The 19025-nt window shown below is 41.9% G+C and overlaps 1 protein-coding gene across 2 annotated transcripts in view; it reads left to right on the forward strand.

Annotated features, from left to right (window-relative positions):
• The first annotated feature begins 11648 nt into the window (after positions 1-11648).
• CD34 (CD34 molecule) overlaps positions 11649-19025 on the forward strand; it is a 121227-nt gene continuing 113850 nt past the window's right edge. For both annotated transcript variants that reach the window (XM_088479630.1, XM_088479631.1), the window contains exon 1: positions 11649-11851. In XM_088479630.1, coding sequence (XP_088335756.1) covers positions 11776-11851 — 76 coding nt within the window. In that variant the 5' untranslated portion in view covers positions 11649-11775. The remainder of the gene's footprint in view (positions 11852-19025) is intronic.

A 19025-nucleotide genomic window follows, 5' to 3' on the forward strand; every position in this document is an offset into this window, starting at 1 on the left:
AAATTTAAACCTCTCACAACAGTGGCTAGACACTTCCACAAATACCACAAGAGTAATCCCAATGATTTAAAGGCATTTGGAATGAAACATGTCAAATTGGGAATTCGAGGAGGTAACCTTGATGAAGAACTTTTGAAAGAAGAGACTAAACTCATCTTTTTAATGAACAGTATTCACCCACATGGTCTGAATGAAAATAACAGCTATACACCATTTCTTTAAAGAACTATAGATCATCCAAAATATCAAAATGTCCAATTCAATTATTTAAATGGAGGAATCCATCAAACAATTTGTGGAGCCCATAGAAGAAATTCATAATGGAATTTAGGGACATTATACATATACATTAAGGCATTATTGTTAATAATCATATATTGACATGTATATACCCTTTTATTAAACATGTTGATCTTGAAGGCAATACATTTATATCAATAAAGAATTAGATAATGAAGATATGAATCAATACTCTCTTCAATGAGATCATGAAAGTAAGGGAATTAGGATAAATAAAATCTAATAGAGGTATAGATACTATATCACACACACACCCTTCTTTTAGTATGGAATTAGATATTACCTTCATTCTGTACATTATTGGCTAATTTTGGACTTTTTTCTCGTTAATTTACTAATATACAATTTTATTTATTAAATATCAATTCTCCTTTTCATATTAATCACAATCTAATTCTATACACACATTCTCTAAACACTATATTTCACAAATACAATTACTGGATTGATGTGATGTATGTATATTCATATGTATATATTTGTATGTATGTGTGTACATACATTTATCTTCCGGTAACCTAATACACTATTTGCTTGACACGCACCTTTTATATATATTTGTTTCATTAAAACTTTTTTCAAAAAATGTTTTTCTGTATTTTCATTGTCACTATTTTAAATGATTTATCACTTCCTCTTTTCTCTTACACTTTCTTTTTCCTTTCTTTAAATCTATTATGTTATTGACATATAGATTATATTAAGATTTATAGGACTTCTTATAATATCTGTATCTATATTATTATTTCTATTTATATCAATATATTATTAACTGTGGATATGAATTAATAAACTAATAATTGGAATTGTGGTTTACTAACATTTAGTATGTTGATGAAATAATTAAAAGAACACTATTTTTAATAATTTTATAGGCTTTTTTGTGTAATTCTATTTATATTAATATATTATTAATCTTGGATATGAGTTAGCGATCCTGGTGGGATCCAATGCGACTAAAACTTGAAAGCCAGTTGTCTCACTAATTAACTGAGTGGATTTATGCACGTCACCAGGTATCATATTTCGTTTGCCTCTGTGTTCATATTGCGTGTGAAGATATGGTGATGGTGTGTTTTTATGTATACTAAGCATTTCAACATGTGTGAGGCTCTTAACTTCTGGGACTACTCTTCCCAGGTAACACAAACCTTCGGAACTCAGGGAGAGCCACTTATACGCTTTTCTTCCACATATAAAATATACATTACCAGGGAGAACATAAGGAATGGTATGCATCATTATCATTAAGCACATTTCCCTTGCAAACAATCCTATTTCTGGGTCTTCCATATGGTACATGCAATTCTCTGGCTGTATTATTTTAGCACAATAACCATCTGGCACCTTACCAATAATTTCTTTGGTGGAACTCAATGCATACCGGTACCTAAAATGTCTCCCACTAGATTTAATTGAGCGTAACAGATCATGGTTTATGGACTCATTATCAGCTCTTTGTGAGAAGGTCAACGTCTGATTATTCCCTGTTACTTCCCAACTCCCGGGTTTATTAGGGTTGGTTATGTTTAAACACAAAAGTGATCTATCTACTTGGAATTGATAGAGTTTGAAATGAGGTGGTTCGGATGAGAGGAATTTTCCATCCAATGTCTTCCCTTTCTGTAATTCTAAAATTTCCGTGATATTCAGCGGAAATGGCACCAACCCTACATTATGCTGTCCCTGTGGCACATGTGAACGCACCCAGCAATCAGTTTGATTTAACACTTTGCCTACCATGCTATGATAATCCTCTAAAGGATACCCACCCCAGTACGGGTTATATTTAGGTTGGCACCGTTGGATACAGTTCTCATCAACTAGGGACCCACAAAGCTCACAAATGCATGAATCTTCAGATGACAAACTTTCACATTGTCCCCGAGTATCCGGAATAATAGCTCTCTTAACAATAACAGTACTAAGATTGGTCAGACACTCCCCTGATTGGCATAGCACTCCTCCTGACTCCACTCCATCAGCGCTGCCATCAGCTCCCATCTCCTCTATCAGTCCTCCATCACAGAAACTGGGTATCCCCAAACAAATCATCCCGACAGAAACTCTGGAAGAAAGAACTAGGATGACCACAGCAGACCACACCATTGCTGGAAGCACTGATCACATTTCTTTAGCTCAGGTATCTCACATCACCTTTTTAATCCTTCCAGCACAAGCTCGCAATTGACAGGTCTACGCTATCGGCCTCATCTCCACCTTGTATCTCCACCGGTTGGTTAACCTCCCTATAGTGAGTGAAATGGACCCACGTATCTTCCCCTGCCACCCTTTGAGGATGTGGTACTTTGTCAACAATCGTCAGGTACAGACCTTTCCACCGATCAGTCAAACGACCTTAGCTAAAAAAATTCGGATCATAACAAATTCCCCAGGTTTGACATCATGACAGTTTGCATTAGACATGTTAGTTAATAACACTTTCAATTTCTGTTATTCTTATTCTTCTTCGTATCTCAAAGGGGGGACAGATAAAAGAAATGACAGTCTGGAATGATCTTGGTTTTATTACCCATCACCTTACACATGTTCTGGGAAACGTCACCTGTAAAATGAGTCCCCCTATCACTTTGAATAATTCTAGGGATATAGTATCTGCATACAGGTTCCTGCAATTAAATCTTGTTATTAATAGCTACTTCTCTAAATAATGCTTGGGCCCCTGGGTTGGATAGTATTCCGAGTATTTGACCTTAGCGTGGCATGGCTGCCGTTTATCTTTAGCAACCTTGTGTCCTGTGTGTGAGAGATAAAGCACAACAGTTTAATATCATTTAAACATGACCTAAATACAACAATAAATCATCATATTTTACATTAGAACAGATCCATTGGCAGGTTGAAAACATTGTAAACAGTCATATAAGGCCTGGGAGAAGATACTGGGGTTGCCTATGAACCCATGGGAAACCCGTGTTCATGTGTGGTGTTCTTCACTTTGCAGTACTTACTTATGTGTCCCACTTGTTGACAGTTAAAACATCTTTTTGAATGGGGTGGTTGAAAGGATTGTTGTGGGAGTTGAGCAAGAGGGAAAGATGGTGGGTATGGCTAGGAATATGGAGGATAAGGGTATGGTGGGAGGTATGAAGTTTGTGGGTAGCATAGGACCTGTGGTTGTGTATGATATGTGGGGTAAGGATGTGTTTGCTGTGGTGTGGGATTGGTGAGGATGTGTAACTGTTCAGGTGCAAGTGTGTGTATAGGTGCAGGTGTGTCTACTGGCTGTGATGTTACAGTCATTCCTTCCAGAGCTTGGATACTGACAGCCATTAGTTTTTCGCTCTGGGTCTCTCTCTTCTTTGAGATGTTTTTATCATGGTCTATGGCAGATTCTACATGGTTATCTATTGTGACTCCCCTCCAGCCAGGCTGTGAGGTCTGAACCCGGGTCTTTAAGTCTTCTTTAAGGCCATCCATGAGTATGGTGACAATCATTCCCCTGTGGTGAGTGCTATCTTTAATATCTTCTAACCCAGTGTACTGGGTGATAGTCTGCAGAGCCCGGTCGCAATAATCTTCTGCAGATTCACTCTCCTTTTGCTTTATGGTGAAAATTTTGTTCCAGTTAACTACTAGTGGAAAATATATACCCAATTGAGTTATGATGCGGGAAATATTATCTTGGTTTACTTGGTCTGTTAAGGGAACGTCACCATCCAATACACAATCCGTGATAAATTTTGTCACGTCGGTATTATGTGGTAGACAGGCCCTTAACACCACACGCCAATCTTTATTAGTTGGCTCTTGAGAACTACCCAAATTCCTCAAAAATCTTTGACATTTGGCTAGTTCCTTTTTGGGATCGGGGAAATCTTTTATGATGGAATTTAGTTCTGCTCTTGTCCAAGGACAATGCATTACCACTTCCCTCGTGGGCACTACACCGTTCGCATCTGCATTTCCATTCGGAACAGTTATAGTCTGAATGGGATGCAGACCGGCAGCGCTGCTACCTTTGACCTTGCTACCGGGCTGGGAGTTTAGTCTGCTGCTGCTACGTATGATGTTAACAACTTCCTCTACGGGTGCAGAGGGGGCTAGCACTTCCCTTGCTGTTACCAATGAAGATGGCGGCACCACTCGTGATTGTTGTGGTGCAGCATCTATCATCTGTACAGCATGGGAAATGGCAGACTTTACAATAGGCTCATCATCCACATCATGAACATTTTCTTTATGGTTGCTTAAGAGAAGGTACAAATTGCTTGTTACATTTTTATGGGTATTTTTGATAACTGTACTTGCACCTCCATCCACATAAGGACATAAGGTGGAGGTGGTGTGCGTGAACTGCTGGCAATACCTTCTACAATGCTACCTTGCCGCACATGTGCGTCATTTTGCGGCTCGCTCGTATTCCAATTTAGCGTCGCGGATGCATTCTCTGGCAATGCGCTCACAACGCTAGTTTGCGTCGCTTGTGCATTTTTAAGCCACGCATCCCCTTCATGCTGCCACAACTTTAAACATTCATAATATTTTACCTTTTTACCTCGCGAGCGCATCAGACTGATGTGGTCTCGGACATTATTCAATACATCTTTATCAAAACTACCAATTCTAGGAAACGGTTTAACACTCTTCCTCGTCATATTAAAGCATAAATCACAATACCTGGTTGCATTGGCACCGTACCTAATATGCTTAATATGCCGCGCCGACCCAAGTGACGCTTCCAACAGCAGCAAATCATTTAACATCTCTACCGTTTGCTTGGCCCTCATCCTGGGAGAAGCCTAAGTTTTTCAATAAAGATTTAAATTGGTGAAAGACAGTCTAGATACTTTCACTTACCTACGGACTAAATTTCCAGATGCCCCTGCTCACCTACGGAAGAAATTTCTAGATGCCCCCGCTCACCTACGGAATAAATTTCTAGATGCCCCTATTATCTCTCAGCTCACAATCACAAGTTTCCTAGTGTGGCTCAACTACAATGCTCAAATAACCCAACCTAATTATTGAACACTGCAATCACACTGAGAGCCGGTCCCTACAACAAAGACATGTACACCTGCTGATGTGTATAGAACGGTAAGCTACTTACCGAGCTACTAGGCCAACTCCTGCGCCTAGTACTTAAGGGTCATATAATACCCTTAACCTTTAGATCCCGTATTACACCCTAAACAAATACTCACAATCACACACTCTTTTCCTGCGCAAAAAACTACACGTTAACCCAATTATTGGCAACAATTGATAATGTAAACTCAATGGCTTTGTTTAAACATGTGGAAGCACAATCGGAAGTACGTATATGCTATTGCGCGACCAGTCGCATACACAATAATGTGACTACCACACAACCGTATGACAATCTTTAGCTGCGTACACAAAAGTGCGTCTTTACTGTGTGCAAAACTGCGACTCAGCTGCGTGTTCAATACTGCGGCACCCCTTTAAATGTTAGGTTCTATCAATACAGGAAAACAAACATTTTCCTCTCTTGTCTCTGGATTCTAGTCAGCGTCCCTGGCTCACACGAAAACGGGTAGCGATCTCTCAGCACTGAGCCTTTGCAGGTAAACCCTGCATGTGGCCACTCCACCCTTTGGTGAGATATTGATAACGGTATGTGCCGTGTGAGTGGGTAAGTGACTTCACTACGAGCCCCCAACTAACGATACTGCTTTTGAACCTCTATACACCCCTGCCTATACCTTCTGATATCCTGCCTATAAACCTCTAAGGATGATGCTATTTTGCGTACGCAGTTATACAGTAAATAAAGACTCCAGACCTAGAACCTGTGGTTCCAAAGCACAAAGTATTATTCAAGTAAAAGTACAGTCAGTTACACGCTAGTTATAAGTACAATTTGGCGCAAAGGAATTATACAGACCCAAGTACAGTTATACATACGCAGCGCTCTGGACCAGATGTAGGCATCAGCAAGGATCCCCTCGTCAATCAGCATTCAGCATGAAGACTAGGAACCCAGGGTCAGAGCACACATATTTATACCCCCCAGAAATAAACAACACAATAGAGAAGTTTGTTGCTAATACCATTGGTCCTAAAGGAGAGGGCATATGTTACAAGGCATTTAACAGGTCGGTTCAAATAGACACAGTCCAGCCTCTAACAACTGGTGGTCTCTGGTTTCCCGCTTCATGCAAATCCTAACAGTTGGTCATATAATGTACATTTCGGTGCTTGAAGTCTCTGCGGTCCATAAGTTGAGAATGCATGTTGCGATCTCTCCATCAATATTACCGGAATACTGTTGAGAGAGTACGCATCAGGACAATACCAAACATGACCTACTTATCATGTATAAAACCTTAGTTACAAGATAATCTTTATTTCATAGCAATTATAGTAAATGTGCATACTTGAATCTTATACCTTAAAGCTTATGGACCCTTGTATGTGAATATGTAATGTGTGAGTATGTGGGGTTTGATGTAAAGATGCTAGTTAACTTGGGGCCGATGCGTGTGCATGAAGCTAATATTCAGCGTTTTCATACAGGATCTTATGCATTCGCTAATATGCGAATAGTTAACAGCGCAATTGTGCGTATTAATGTGTGTATGAGAAATGGTGAAAGATGCAATCGCATGATGCTAATAGTAATATCGCCACATGTACTAAAGTGTGAGTTTATTTAAAATGGCGCTTGGGCGGCCATTCACAAAATGGCGTCTCGCGATCTCATTTCCAAGATGGCATCTTGCGGCCAGTCGCAAGATGGGGTCGCTGCGATCCAATTTTAAACTGATCTTGTCTCAGCCAATAATCCAGCTTCAACACTACTACTGGGGGCAATGCATAGGGGGGACAACTACAAAGGGGGCCCTACAACTGGGGGTCACTGCATAAGGGGGACCACTACTGGGGGCACTGTATATCAGGCACTACAGGGGGCACTGCATAAGGAGACCACTACTGGGGGCACTGCATAGGCTGGGCCTACAACTGGGGGCACTGCATAGGGGGACTACTACTGGGGGCACTGCATAGGGGGACCACTCATGGGGGCACTGCAAAGGGGGTCCAATGCAAATTCTTGCACCTGGGCACACCATTCTCTAGTTCCGCAAACTGCCCAGAAGCTATGAAAAAAACAGGAAAGGCAGAATAAAAAGAAAACCAAAGTAAAACAAACATGTCCTGGACCAGAACAACACCGCTGCTGGGACTGCTAGTTCACTTAATACTGCTGCAGTTATCATGTTAGGGTGACCTGCCTGAGTATCCAGTATATAAAACGTGTGCTTTGTGATAATAATCTGGAAAAGTTTTTATCAAACACTAAAAGCATACTTACTTTTTGCTACTGGAGGGGGCAAGTGTGGAAGGTCGTGTGACGTGATTCTCATAACCGCAGTTGGTGCTGCTGCAAAATGCTGTGGTTAGTGGACATCTCGAAGGAGTGCTGGACTCCAGTAACGTGATTCATCGCAAGTTGCATCATAACACCCCCATCCAGGCAATTTTACTGAGAAAGCGGGCAAGTTCAAGTGGGTGAGCTACTCTCCTGGGAGTCTGGGTGAACTCACCAAATTTTGGGAATCTAATACATTCCAGGAAAGTAGGCAAATATAACTAAAGGTGATGTCCAAATGTGTTTCTGATTGCACTATTGTGTCTACTTGTCCAGTTTGAGTATTAATAGGTAAATGTCCACAACTGCCCGACAAAATTAATTTGTGCCTAGCTTTGCAATAATATTGCAGAACCTACAGTTGGAAATAGTAGAAGCAGAAAGTATAAAGCTGGGTACACACCTGTACAATCATCGGGCCATTCTTTCAATTCCTGACCCATTTATGCAATATCGCAAAAGTGTGTACGCACCTTTAATCATGTTTTATTGAATTAAAGAGATTGCATCTTATGTGCAGTTTAATTTTCATCCGATTCGATGGTACCATATCGGACTAAAAGTGAAGTGCGTATGCACTGCCAACTGTTCTTGCAATTCTCCACAATCAGGGTAGCTTGAAATCTGCATACTGAGGGCCTGATTCAGAGCCGGACGCTCTTTAAGAGCGCTCGCTCTGATTCAGGCCGTTTTTTTTTTTTTTTAGTTGCAGCCTCCTGGCCACTCGCTAAGCTGTGGGTGACCACCCACAGATTTTGCGGGCGGCCAGGTGATGGTCGCGATGGTCGAAGCTGGATAATTGGCTGAGACAGAATCTGTTTAAAATTAAATCTGTACAACGCCATTTTGCAAATGGCAACAAGATGCCATTTTGCAACTGGCCGTCCAGCCCCATTATAGCGAATCTCTCACATTATTAGTACATAAGGCGATGCTATTATTTAGCATCGTGTGATTCCCACGCAAAGTTTAAAAGTCCTCATTATATAAATACAGACAGTTACTAAAACATATAACATGATCAACCCTGCAAAACACGTACCACGGTGTACTCCACAAAACATGTAGTCGCACAACACTAACTAGCGTCTTTGCTCAATACCCCAATACTTACACTTTGCACACTTACATAAAAAGGTTCCCTAGCATTAAGGTTAAGGTTTTATTCATTGTCAGTAATGTTGTGAAATACATGTTATTTGATATCTAAGGTGTAGTGCATGATAAGCAGACCGTGTTTGGTGTCATTCTAAACCACTGTGTCTTTGCAGATTTCCGGTTCCATCGGGGAAGAAATCACAACATGTGTCTGCAAGTTATGGATCATAGAGAGTTAGGCATTGAAATGTATCCTGTAATGCAGCCAGTCTAATTTGTTATGCAGCGGGAAAATGGACACAAAGAGCTGTTGGAGGCTGGAATGTGACCATACGAATTGACCTATGAACTGTACTGTAACAGAAGAACCAGGAAGAAGAACCAATGGAATCATGCCAAACTGTGCTATTGTATTGCCTATCCCTGTAAGAGTATATATGCAGGCTCTCTGAAACTAAATGCTAGTCTTCTTGCTTTGCTGTTGACGGAGGTTTCATCAGCCGGGATCTGGATCTGGATTCAGAGCGCGTGCGTATGTGACTTTGTGTCTGTATAATTTCTAACAGAGCAGGAAGCTCTCCACTGACCTCACTGGTGAAGTCAGTGGTGCCTACCACAAATGGCAGGCGTTCCTTCAGGAACGCCTCCGTTTGTGTAGCCACCCCCCCTCCCCGCCTACAAAATGGGGCGAGCTGTCGATCAACATCGACAGCCGCCCCTTTTTGTAGTGAGTCCCGGAGCGAGGGAATTTCTCTCTCACTCCGGGGCTTGCGCAGTACCTCACCATCAACCGGCTTGCGAGCGTTATGCGCTCGCGAGAGGGTCTGAATCAGGCCCTGAGTACGGTGGTACTTTTCTTCCGATATTTTAGTCAGATGGGGGTCGAAGATCGCAAGTTAGATTGTACAGGTATTCAACGTGCATATCACCACTGTGGTTGAGACTTCCGATCATGGCCCGTATTCAATTTGAGGCGAAAAGTCAGTTTCCGCGATACTTTTTCGCCGATGATGTCATTTTTGCCTGTTTTGACTTTCCCCCATATTCAATTTGGAAGAAGGACACCCAAAAAAAAATCACTTTGAATTTGGGGGCGAAAAAAAAAATGTTGGGGGACAAAGATAAAAACTAGGGAACTTGACTATGGGGGGGGTCCCCAAGAATGCCCCAGGTGTTTTTACATTGCAGGTGTTTGCAGCAGGTGGATTTTTCACATTTTTTTTAACTTAACTTTAACAACTTTAAAATATGCTGACCCCCACATTCAAGTACCCTAAATTTGCTGGGATAAGTTATTTTCTGCAAAAAATACTCCTGAATACTATTCTGCACCACTTATACAAAAAAGCTATTTAGCAGCTATTTAGCCCGTTTAAAAACACCAAATACCTTCAGCAAGCCAAACTAGGGGTAACCATAGGGAACCCCCATGTCAGAGCATCTTTTGGGGGGTTTCCCCAAATCTGACAGTACTTTCCGCCTGTTCAAGTTTCGCCGGGTCCCGTTTTCGCCTACTTTCAAATCGAATACGGGGATACGCGGGCACGAGCGCGATACTTTTCCGCCTGCAAAACAGGCGAAGTAGGCGAAAAGTCCGGTAGGCGGAAAAGTATTGCGGGTCCGCTCAAACTGAATAAGGCTCCATAAGTGAAATCGAATCGAAAGTGTGATTGTACAGGTGTGTACTTACTGTAGCTTAAGTATAAGGAAAAGTCTGTCCTCAAGGATATCCGGTAGCACATAAATCAAGTTCTTTCGTAGGTAGGTAGGAAAAGTAGGAAATGGATGTGCAACCTCCCACAAGTATCGCCCCTGTAAATGTGCCCTCCCCATCTTTGCAGGATTGCAAATCTAGCCAAAGGGAACAGTAAAAATGTCCAACTCTAACCTACTGCCTCTTCATTCTCATCCCCTGCTTTAATTTAAACTTTGCTATTTTCTCTTCAAATATTGCTCAGTTTTGACTCATTCCTGTCATGAAGTTGTAAAAGCAGCACTGTCTCTTTATAAAGCCTGTGTGTAGGCATGTCTGTGTGTCTAGTAGTGTGGGTATGCATGCCAAGATGACAATATTACAATGCTATTGCACATATACAAGCATTTTCTAGACGACAATCAGCTTTTGACAGTCATACCATGTCATATAGTAGAGTAATACAGAAGCGTGATGAATTCAAAGAGGAGTTCATTCTGAAAATTTGGGGAAATTCTCTTCCTGTTCAATTTGGCACAGAGCTTTTTCAGTGCAGACGGGTAGATTTTTTACATCTGTTTAACAGATGACGTTGAGCAGTATTTGTAATGCAAGGCTCCAGATCGCGTTGTGCAGATTGTGAGAAAGGCACGGTTAGGGGGAAATGTAATGAAGTGCCATTTGTCAAAATCACCAATTTTAGTAAACTGAGCCGTTAGTGTTGTTACTGTTACCAAACAGCACAAATTCTGTTATTCATTCATTTGTGTCCTAGATAAAATAATTCAATGTACATTTTATTATTGTGTTAAAATCTTATATTTACTATATTTTGGTTATGAAAAAGTAAAACTCAAATACACTTTTAATCTCAGAAAGAATAATAAATGTTTTTTTTTAAATGTTCAGACTTATTTTCTATGCTAATCCCTTGCTCTTAGAATGATGAAAAAGCCTACACATACTGTATATACATTACACAACATTACAAAGATTTAGTATACTGAAAAAGAGCATGATGTACAGTATAGTGATGCATTTTCAGATAAATGGAATTTTTTTAGTTGTAGAAGTAGATTCCCTGGCATGCAAGAGTCAATCCTCCCCCTACTTTACGTAACTGCATTTTAGGGGGGTATTATAAACATATCATATGAGCTGTGGGACATTGGTAGCTCCACCTCACTTCTGCATGAAGCTGAAACACACACAAGTCACCCTCTGCAGCTCTGACACTACACATCACTAGCCTCACACTGTTAGACCAGATAGGATCTGGTCCCTCTGCTGCACTTAGCGACCACTACAAGGATAACATCTAAAGATGCTTCTGTGCAATCTCCAAACTGTGATAAAGTGGAACGTTTTGTTTGGTATCCTAAGCATCCTGACTCTGGGTGGTAAGTAGCAACACATGAATTAAAGCGTTTACGGTCTGGGCACTGGCTAGTACTGGAATGCTGCTCATTTTTCTTCAGGCATTTTGCACAGAATGTTAGTAAAATATTATATGCAAAAAGTTTATGTGGATCATTTCTGAAATGTGCAACATAAATTTGTACAGTGATGTATTCTTCTTTCTTTCATATATACATATATACAGTACATACACAAAGTTTAGCGTACATTTAGTGCCTGTGTTCCTGCTTAATACAATTACTCTAGTTGTAATTGTATCGCTGTATATCTACTATTTGTTCCATCTACTTCAGTATCCCTTTGTCTAACAGAGCAAGTGCTCATATCTACCTTCTGTCCCAGGTACTAGATTGTAAGCTCTGGACTGGATGAAATAATTGATGTATGCTTTCAGACAACATTTTAGTGGAATTTATTTACTGTTATTAAATTTGATATACATTCAGAATGCTGCTGAATGTCACTGTCATGAAACTGGAATTCAGGAGCAGTTATATAATGTATGTGTATACCTATAGCTATATCTATCTTAGTTCTACTGGACCAAATATATGATTTTGTAAATTGCATAGGTAGAAATTAATTTCCTTAATATGTTTTATTTTTTTCATGAAAAGATTCCATGTGTTTCTTACAATGGGGTCTATTTACTAAGCCTTGGATGGAGATAAAGTGAACTAAGATAAAAGACCAACCACTAAGCTCCTAACTGTTATGTCACAGGCTGTGTTTGAAAAATGACAGTTAGGAGCTGGTTGGCTGGTACTTAGTACATAGACCCCAATTTTTGATACATTTGCAAATACAGTTTTCACCTTTATGTATCAGATGGTATAATATGTCGCCAAAATGGCTAAGATATTACATTTGTACAGTTTATATAATATGCATTTTAAAAGCATTTACATCAGGTCATATCTTATGACAATTGTTATACGGTTTCCATGCTTGCAATTCGGCCACATTTCCACTCATACTGTGAGCATAGAACTAAAAGTGCATGTGACTGCGCCATCCCTATCCATACGCTTGTAAAAATAGCTTTTTTCTTAAATAGCTAGCCCTTGCACCATACTTACCCACTTACAGATATATTTACATTTAAATGGGATCATTAGTATCATTTCCCTGCATTGGTTATAAGGCACAATGATCCCTATGGCTACATGCATTTCCTGTAAAGTATCAGTGTGTTTTCATCAAAACATAGATCTTACTAACTTCTTTTGGGTTCGTTTACATTTGAATGTAAATCAATTTTATGACACACCTCTCTGATATAGCAGTACAAATCCACTTTACCACCGCGCTCATAGGTGTTGCTTTCACAATCTCCCTGAAATGCTTTTTCAAAAGTAGGCACGTAATCCTTGTACCAGCAATATCCCTGCTGCAACACATGTCAGACCAGGCAGATCTCTGCAAATCCCCCGTTACCAGTTATGCTCATTTAGTCGCAAGTGAAGATGCGACTTAGATGCGTATGACTTGGAATTGCACATAGATGCTTGTGCTCGGCTATGGAGCATGTGTAGTGCTAAAGCTTGCAAGATTTATCCACAAAATAGACTTGCATGTAACTCTGATTCCACGTATTTTGCCGCAATTAAGGTACCATTAATATTTCAGGAAATATAAAACAAGTGTAATACCTAGTGCATACACAAATGCATATGTGAAACAACAATGTGCATGATTTCTACATCTATTTAAGTTAGTCATACATGAGAATTAGTACTCAGGCTTTGTAATTAAACTTATGGGATATAGTCAGCATCCCGACATTCAGGATGCCGACGGTCACATCACCAACAGTGGCATCCCGGCTGTCAGAATACCGACAGATTGCGGAGGTAAGTATTTGGGTTAGGGGAGACTTAGGGTTAGGGGGAGGGTTAGGCACTAGGGAGAGGGTTTACGTTTAGGCTGCGAAAGGGGAGGGTTAGGGTTAGACTGGGGGACGGGTGGCTAGGGTTAGGCTGTGGGAGGGGTGGGTTAGAGGGCGGGTTAGGGTAAGGGTTATAATACTTACAGAAATCTGTCAGGATTCTGACCGTCAGGATCCCGTACCCAACCCAAACTTACAGATGTGTCCTCTTGCATCTTTGCCGATCGCGCTAAAAACTTGTGCATACATGACGCCATGCGATTACCCGCAGCAGCATACGCTACAGTATGCTCTGGCACGCACTGCGATCGCACAATGCAATCCTATGGACTTGCTGGTGCAAACGCAGTGTGCGTATTCGCTCGCAGATGCACGTCTCACGCCATACGTGGCACGGTTTGCCACTTACGCAGCAAATATACAAGATGACACATCTGTAAATGTTACTGGGAAAATGACATAGGGGGAAATCCAATTTTGCACCCTTTGCCTTGAAACCAATTGTAAATCAGACCTATAGCAGCTCCAAGTCACTACAGAAAATGCTTCTGAGCTCCAAGTATTTATCTGCCTTACGAGTCTGGAACTTTACGGCCTTGCAAAGTGAGGATTTTTAGATAGCTATGACAATAGTTATTTAACAAACATAAATGTATACAAAATGTATAATATCAAATATATAGAATTATATTGTATAGACAAAATGACTTATTAAATCCTGAAATTATATGCCAACTATAAGAGTAATACATTTTATTTTTTAATACTCATAGGTATGTCATTCTACTGTACTCAATGGAAAATAGTTAACATGTAAGTCTTCTGAATTTATCAAAACCATTTTATATGTCTTGACAGGAAAGTTTTACTCATGACTAACTCATTTCTAGTCCATGTGGATGGACATGTGCAAACATTGTCCAGTCTTAAACATTTCTCAAGGAACTCCCTTCCTGTGTAATGTTTCCAATAAGGCAATCTGGCATGGCAGGACACAAGTGTAAATTAATCTGATAAAGCGCCAGGAATTGAGAAGGATCCACAATGGAACAGAGTACAACACTTGCAACCAATTTAGCTCGTTTTTGAAGTAAAGGAGATTTCAGTAAAGCTTGGCACGTATGATGTCTCCACTGTGGAAACTCTGTGGCTTAAGTAGCATGTATTGGTACTTAAGTAATGGTTTAGTTATGTTTTGCAAATACATTAATCTGATAATAGTGCTGTCCTATTTCTGAACTGTGCAGGATGTTTTCTATTAACCAACAATAAAAATATTAGACAATAATCAAATTGAGTGGAATGGGGAGAAGGGAGGGGGAGGGTGGCTGATGGTCCCAAGCTAACCAGATGTATTGTCCTGGATATTATTTGTATGTGAATACACCACTGCAAAGTGCACAGCTACAGATCTAAAGCCCAGGCATCATTACGCTGCCTGCTACCACCATAGGAAATGTGGTGGAGAAATATACCATATCTCTTAAAACATCTGTTTTATGCTGTCATTTGAATGAACGAAGTATAAATAATAGTATCATCATAATAAAATCAAACCCACATTTACTCACAAAGGAAACAAGTCTGCAAGGGAGTTTAGGCTACTTTGCAATGTGCTAATCGTAGTTGTAATAAATTGTGGAGATTGCAATGAAATGTGAACCTTAGACAGCACTACCTAACAAAGTATACACTAGGGGTGTGCACCGGCCACTTTTCGTGTTTTGTGTTTTGGTTTTGGATCTGGATCTTTCTTCGTGTTTTGGATCTGGATTGGTTTTGCCAAAACCATCCTTCTGTGTTTTGGGTTCTGGGTTTTGTGTTTTGGATCTGTATTTTTTTGAAAAAAAGCATAAAAACAGCTAAAATCACAGAATTTGTAGGTTTTTCTGCTCCTATGCTATTATTAACCTCAATAACCTTAATTTCCACTCATTTCCAGTCTATTCTGAACACCTCACACCTCACAATAGTGTTTTTATGTCCAAAAGGTTGCACCGAGTTAGCTGGATGACTATGCTAAGCGACACGAGTGGGCGGCACAAACACGTGACCCATCTAGGCATGATACTGCAGTGGCAGAGAGGATGGCAGTTTGAAAAACTAGTCCCCAAACTGTACATAATGCAAAGAAAAAAAGAGGTGCAAGATGGAATTGTCCTTGGGTCCTCCCACCCACCCTTATAGTGTATAAACAGGACTTGCACACTTTAACAAACCAATCATTTCAGCGCCAGGGTCTGCCACACAACTGTGGCTGAAATGATTGGTTCGTTTGGGCCCCCACAAAACAAGCTGGCAATTAATCTGTCCCTGCACAAACTGGCTCTACGGAGGCAAGATGTCATCCTCATCCTCCTCATCCACCGATTCCTCACCCTCTTCAGTGTGTACATCCTCATCCTCACAAAGTATTAACTCGTCCCCACTTGAATCCACCACCACAGGTCCCTCTGTACGTTCTGGAGGCTGGTCTCCCTGGAAGAGCTGATAATTCATTTTGATGAACATCATCTTCTCCACATTCTGTGGAAGCAACCTCCTACGCCTTTTGCTGACAAGGTTCCCGGCTGCACTAAACACTCTTTCGGAGTACACACTGGAGGGGGGGCAACTCAGGTAAAATAGAGCCAGTTTGTACAGCGGCCTCCAAATTGCCTCTTTTTCCTGCCAGTACAGGTATGGACTGTCTGACATGCCTACGTGGATGCTGTCACCGATGTAATCCTCCACCATTCTGTCAATGGTGACAGTATCATATGCAGTGACAGTAGACATGTCAGAAATTGTTGCCAGGTCCTTCAGTCCGGACCAGATGTTCAAACTTGGTCCTGCCTGCCCTGCATCACCGCCAGCGGGTTGCTTAGGATACCTAAGTTTTTTCCTGGCAGCCCCAGTTGCGGGAGAAAATGAAGAAGGAGCTGTTGACGTGTCACGTTCCGCTTCAGCTGACAGTGTGTTCACCAGCAGGTCTTTACACCTCTGCAGGCTTGTGTCGGCCGGAAAGAGAGACACCACATAGGCTTTAAACCTAGGATCGAGCACGGTGGCCAAAATGTAGTGGTCTGATTTCAACAGATTGACCACCCTGGAGTCCTGGCAAAGCGAATGAAGGCTTCATCCACAAGTCCCAAATGCCAAGCGGAATCGCTCGGTCTTAGCTCCTCCTTCACTTTCTCCAGCTGCTTCTGCAAAAGCCTGATGAGGGGAATGACCTGACTCAAGCTGGCAGTGTCTGAACTGACTTCACGTGTGGCAAGTTCGAAGGGCTGGAGAACCTTGCACAACACGGAAATCATTCTCCACTGCGCTTGAGTCAGGTGCATACCCCCTCCTTTGCCTATGTCATAGGTGGATGTATAGGCTTGTATGGCCTTTTGCTGCTCCTCCATCCTCTGAAGCATATAGAGGGTTGAGTTCCACCGTGTCACAACCTCTTGCTTCAGGTGATGGCGGGGCAGGTTCAAGAGTGTTTGCTGGCGCTCCAGTCTTCGGCACGCAGTCGCTGAATGGCGAAAGTGGGCAGAAATTTTTCGGGCCACCCAAAGCGTCTCCTGCATGCCCCTGTCGCTTTTCAGAAAATTCTGCACCACCAAGTTTATTGTGTGAGCAAAACATGGGACGTGCTGGAATTTGCCCAGATGTAATACCCGCACAATATTGGTGGCGTTGTCAGATATCACAAATCCCCAGAAGAGTCTAAGTGGGGTAAGCCACTGGGCGATGATTTCCCTCAGTTTCTCTAAGAGGTTGTCGACGGTGTGCCTCTTACTGAAACCGGTGATACACAGCGTAGCCTGCCTTGGAACTGCTGGCGTTTCTGAGATGCTGCTACTGGTGACGCTGCTGCTGTTGCTGCGTAAGGTGATACATCTACCCAGTGGGCTGTCACAGTCATATAGTCCTTAATCTGCCCTGTTCCACTTGTCCACATGTCCGTGGTTAAGTGGACATTGTGTACAATGGTATTTTTCAGGACACTGAGGACACTTTTTCTTACGTTTCTGTACAGTCTCGGTATCGCCTGCCTAGTGAAGTGGAATCTAGATGGGATTTGGAACCGGGGACACACTACCTCCATCAATTGTCTAAATCCCACTGCCCTAATGGCGGATACCGGACGCACATCTAACACCAACATAGCAGTCAAGGCCTCAGTTATATGTTTTGCTTCAGGATGACTGCTGTCGTACTTCATCCTCCTCGCTAAGGACTGTTGGAGGGTCCATTGTTTAGTAAAAGTAGTGGTGTTCCTACTTCCTCTCTGGGATGATGAACGACTCCCAGCAGCAGCAACAGCAGCAGCGGCAGCAGTAGGCGTAGCAATGCAGGATCCTCCGGAGGAATCCTGGATAGGAGAGTCAGTCATGCCAGTGACATGGCCTGCAGGACTACTTCCAATCCTGACTAAGGAGGAAATTGACGAGGAGGGAGTTGACGGTGTGGTTTGCAGGCGCTTGGATACAACAGGACAACGGGATTTAGGTGTCCCTGGACTGCTTACGGTCTTAGCCAAAGTTTCTGAACTTGACAGTAACTTTTTATGAACGCGCTGCAGGTGCCGTATAAGGGAGGATGTTCCTAGGTGGTTGACGTCCCTACCCCTACTTATTTCACCTTTACATATGGTACATATGGCAAGACAGTTGTTGTCCGGATTTGGATAGAAATATTGCCAGACCAAAGAGGTGGAATGTTTGGTCTTCTGCCCAGGCATGACCGTGATGGGCTTTTTCATCCCATGGACAACAACTGTCTCCCCCGGAGCCTGATTTAAACAAACCACAGCACCATCAGAATCCTCCTCGCCAACTTCCTCCTCAGCGCCAGCTACACCAGTATCCTCATCCTGTTGTACTTCAACAGTGACATCTTCAATTAGCATATCAGCAAGTGGACTGTGGGTGCTCCTTTCAGCACTTGCAGGGGGCGTGCAAATGGTGGAAAGAGCCACCTCTTCCCGTCCAGTGCTGGGAAGGTCAGGCATCGCAACCACCACCACACTTGGACTCTCCTTGGGGATTTGTGATATCTTCTTAGAAAGCACAGTTCTTCGCTGTGCTTTTGCCAGCTTAAATCTTTTGATTTTTTTAGTGGGAGGAGGGCTTCCATCGTCATGTGAAGCTGAACCACTAGTCATGAACATACTAGGGATCGACCTTAGCCTTTCCTTGCCACTCCGTGTTGTAAATGGCATATTGGCAAGTTTACGTTTCTCTTCAGCTGATTTAAATGTTTTTTTCAAGGTCATTTTCCTGAACTTTGTC

Source organism: Taudactylus pleione, unplaced genomic scaffold (assembly GCF_031769625.1).
Source record: "Taudactylus pleione unplaced genomic scaffold, aTauple2 ptg000242l, whole genome shotgun sequence".
NCBI classification, from domain to species: domain Eukaryota; kingdom Metazoa; phylum Chordata; class Amphibia; order Anura; family Myobatrachidae; genus Taudactylus; species Taudactylus pleione.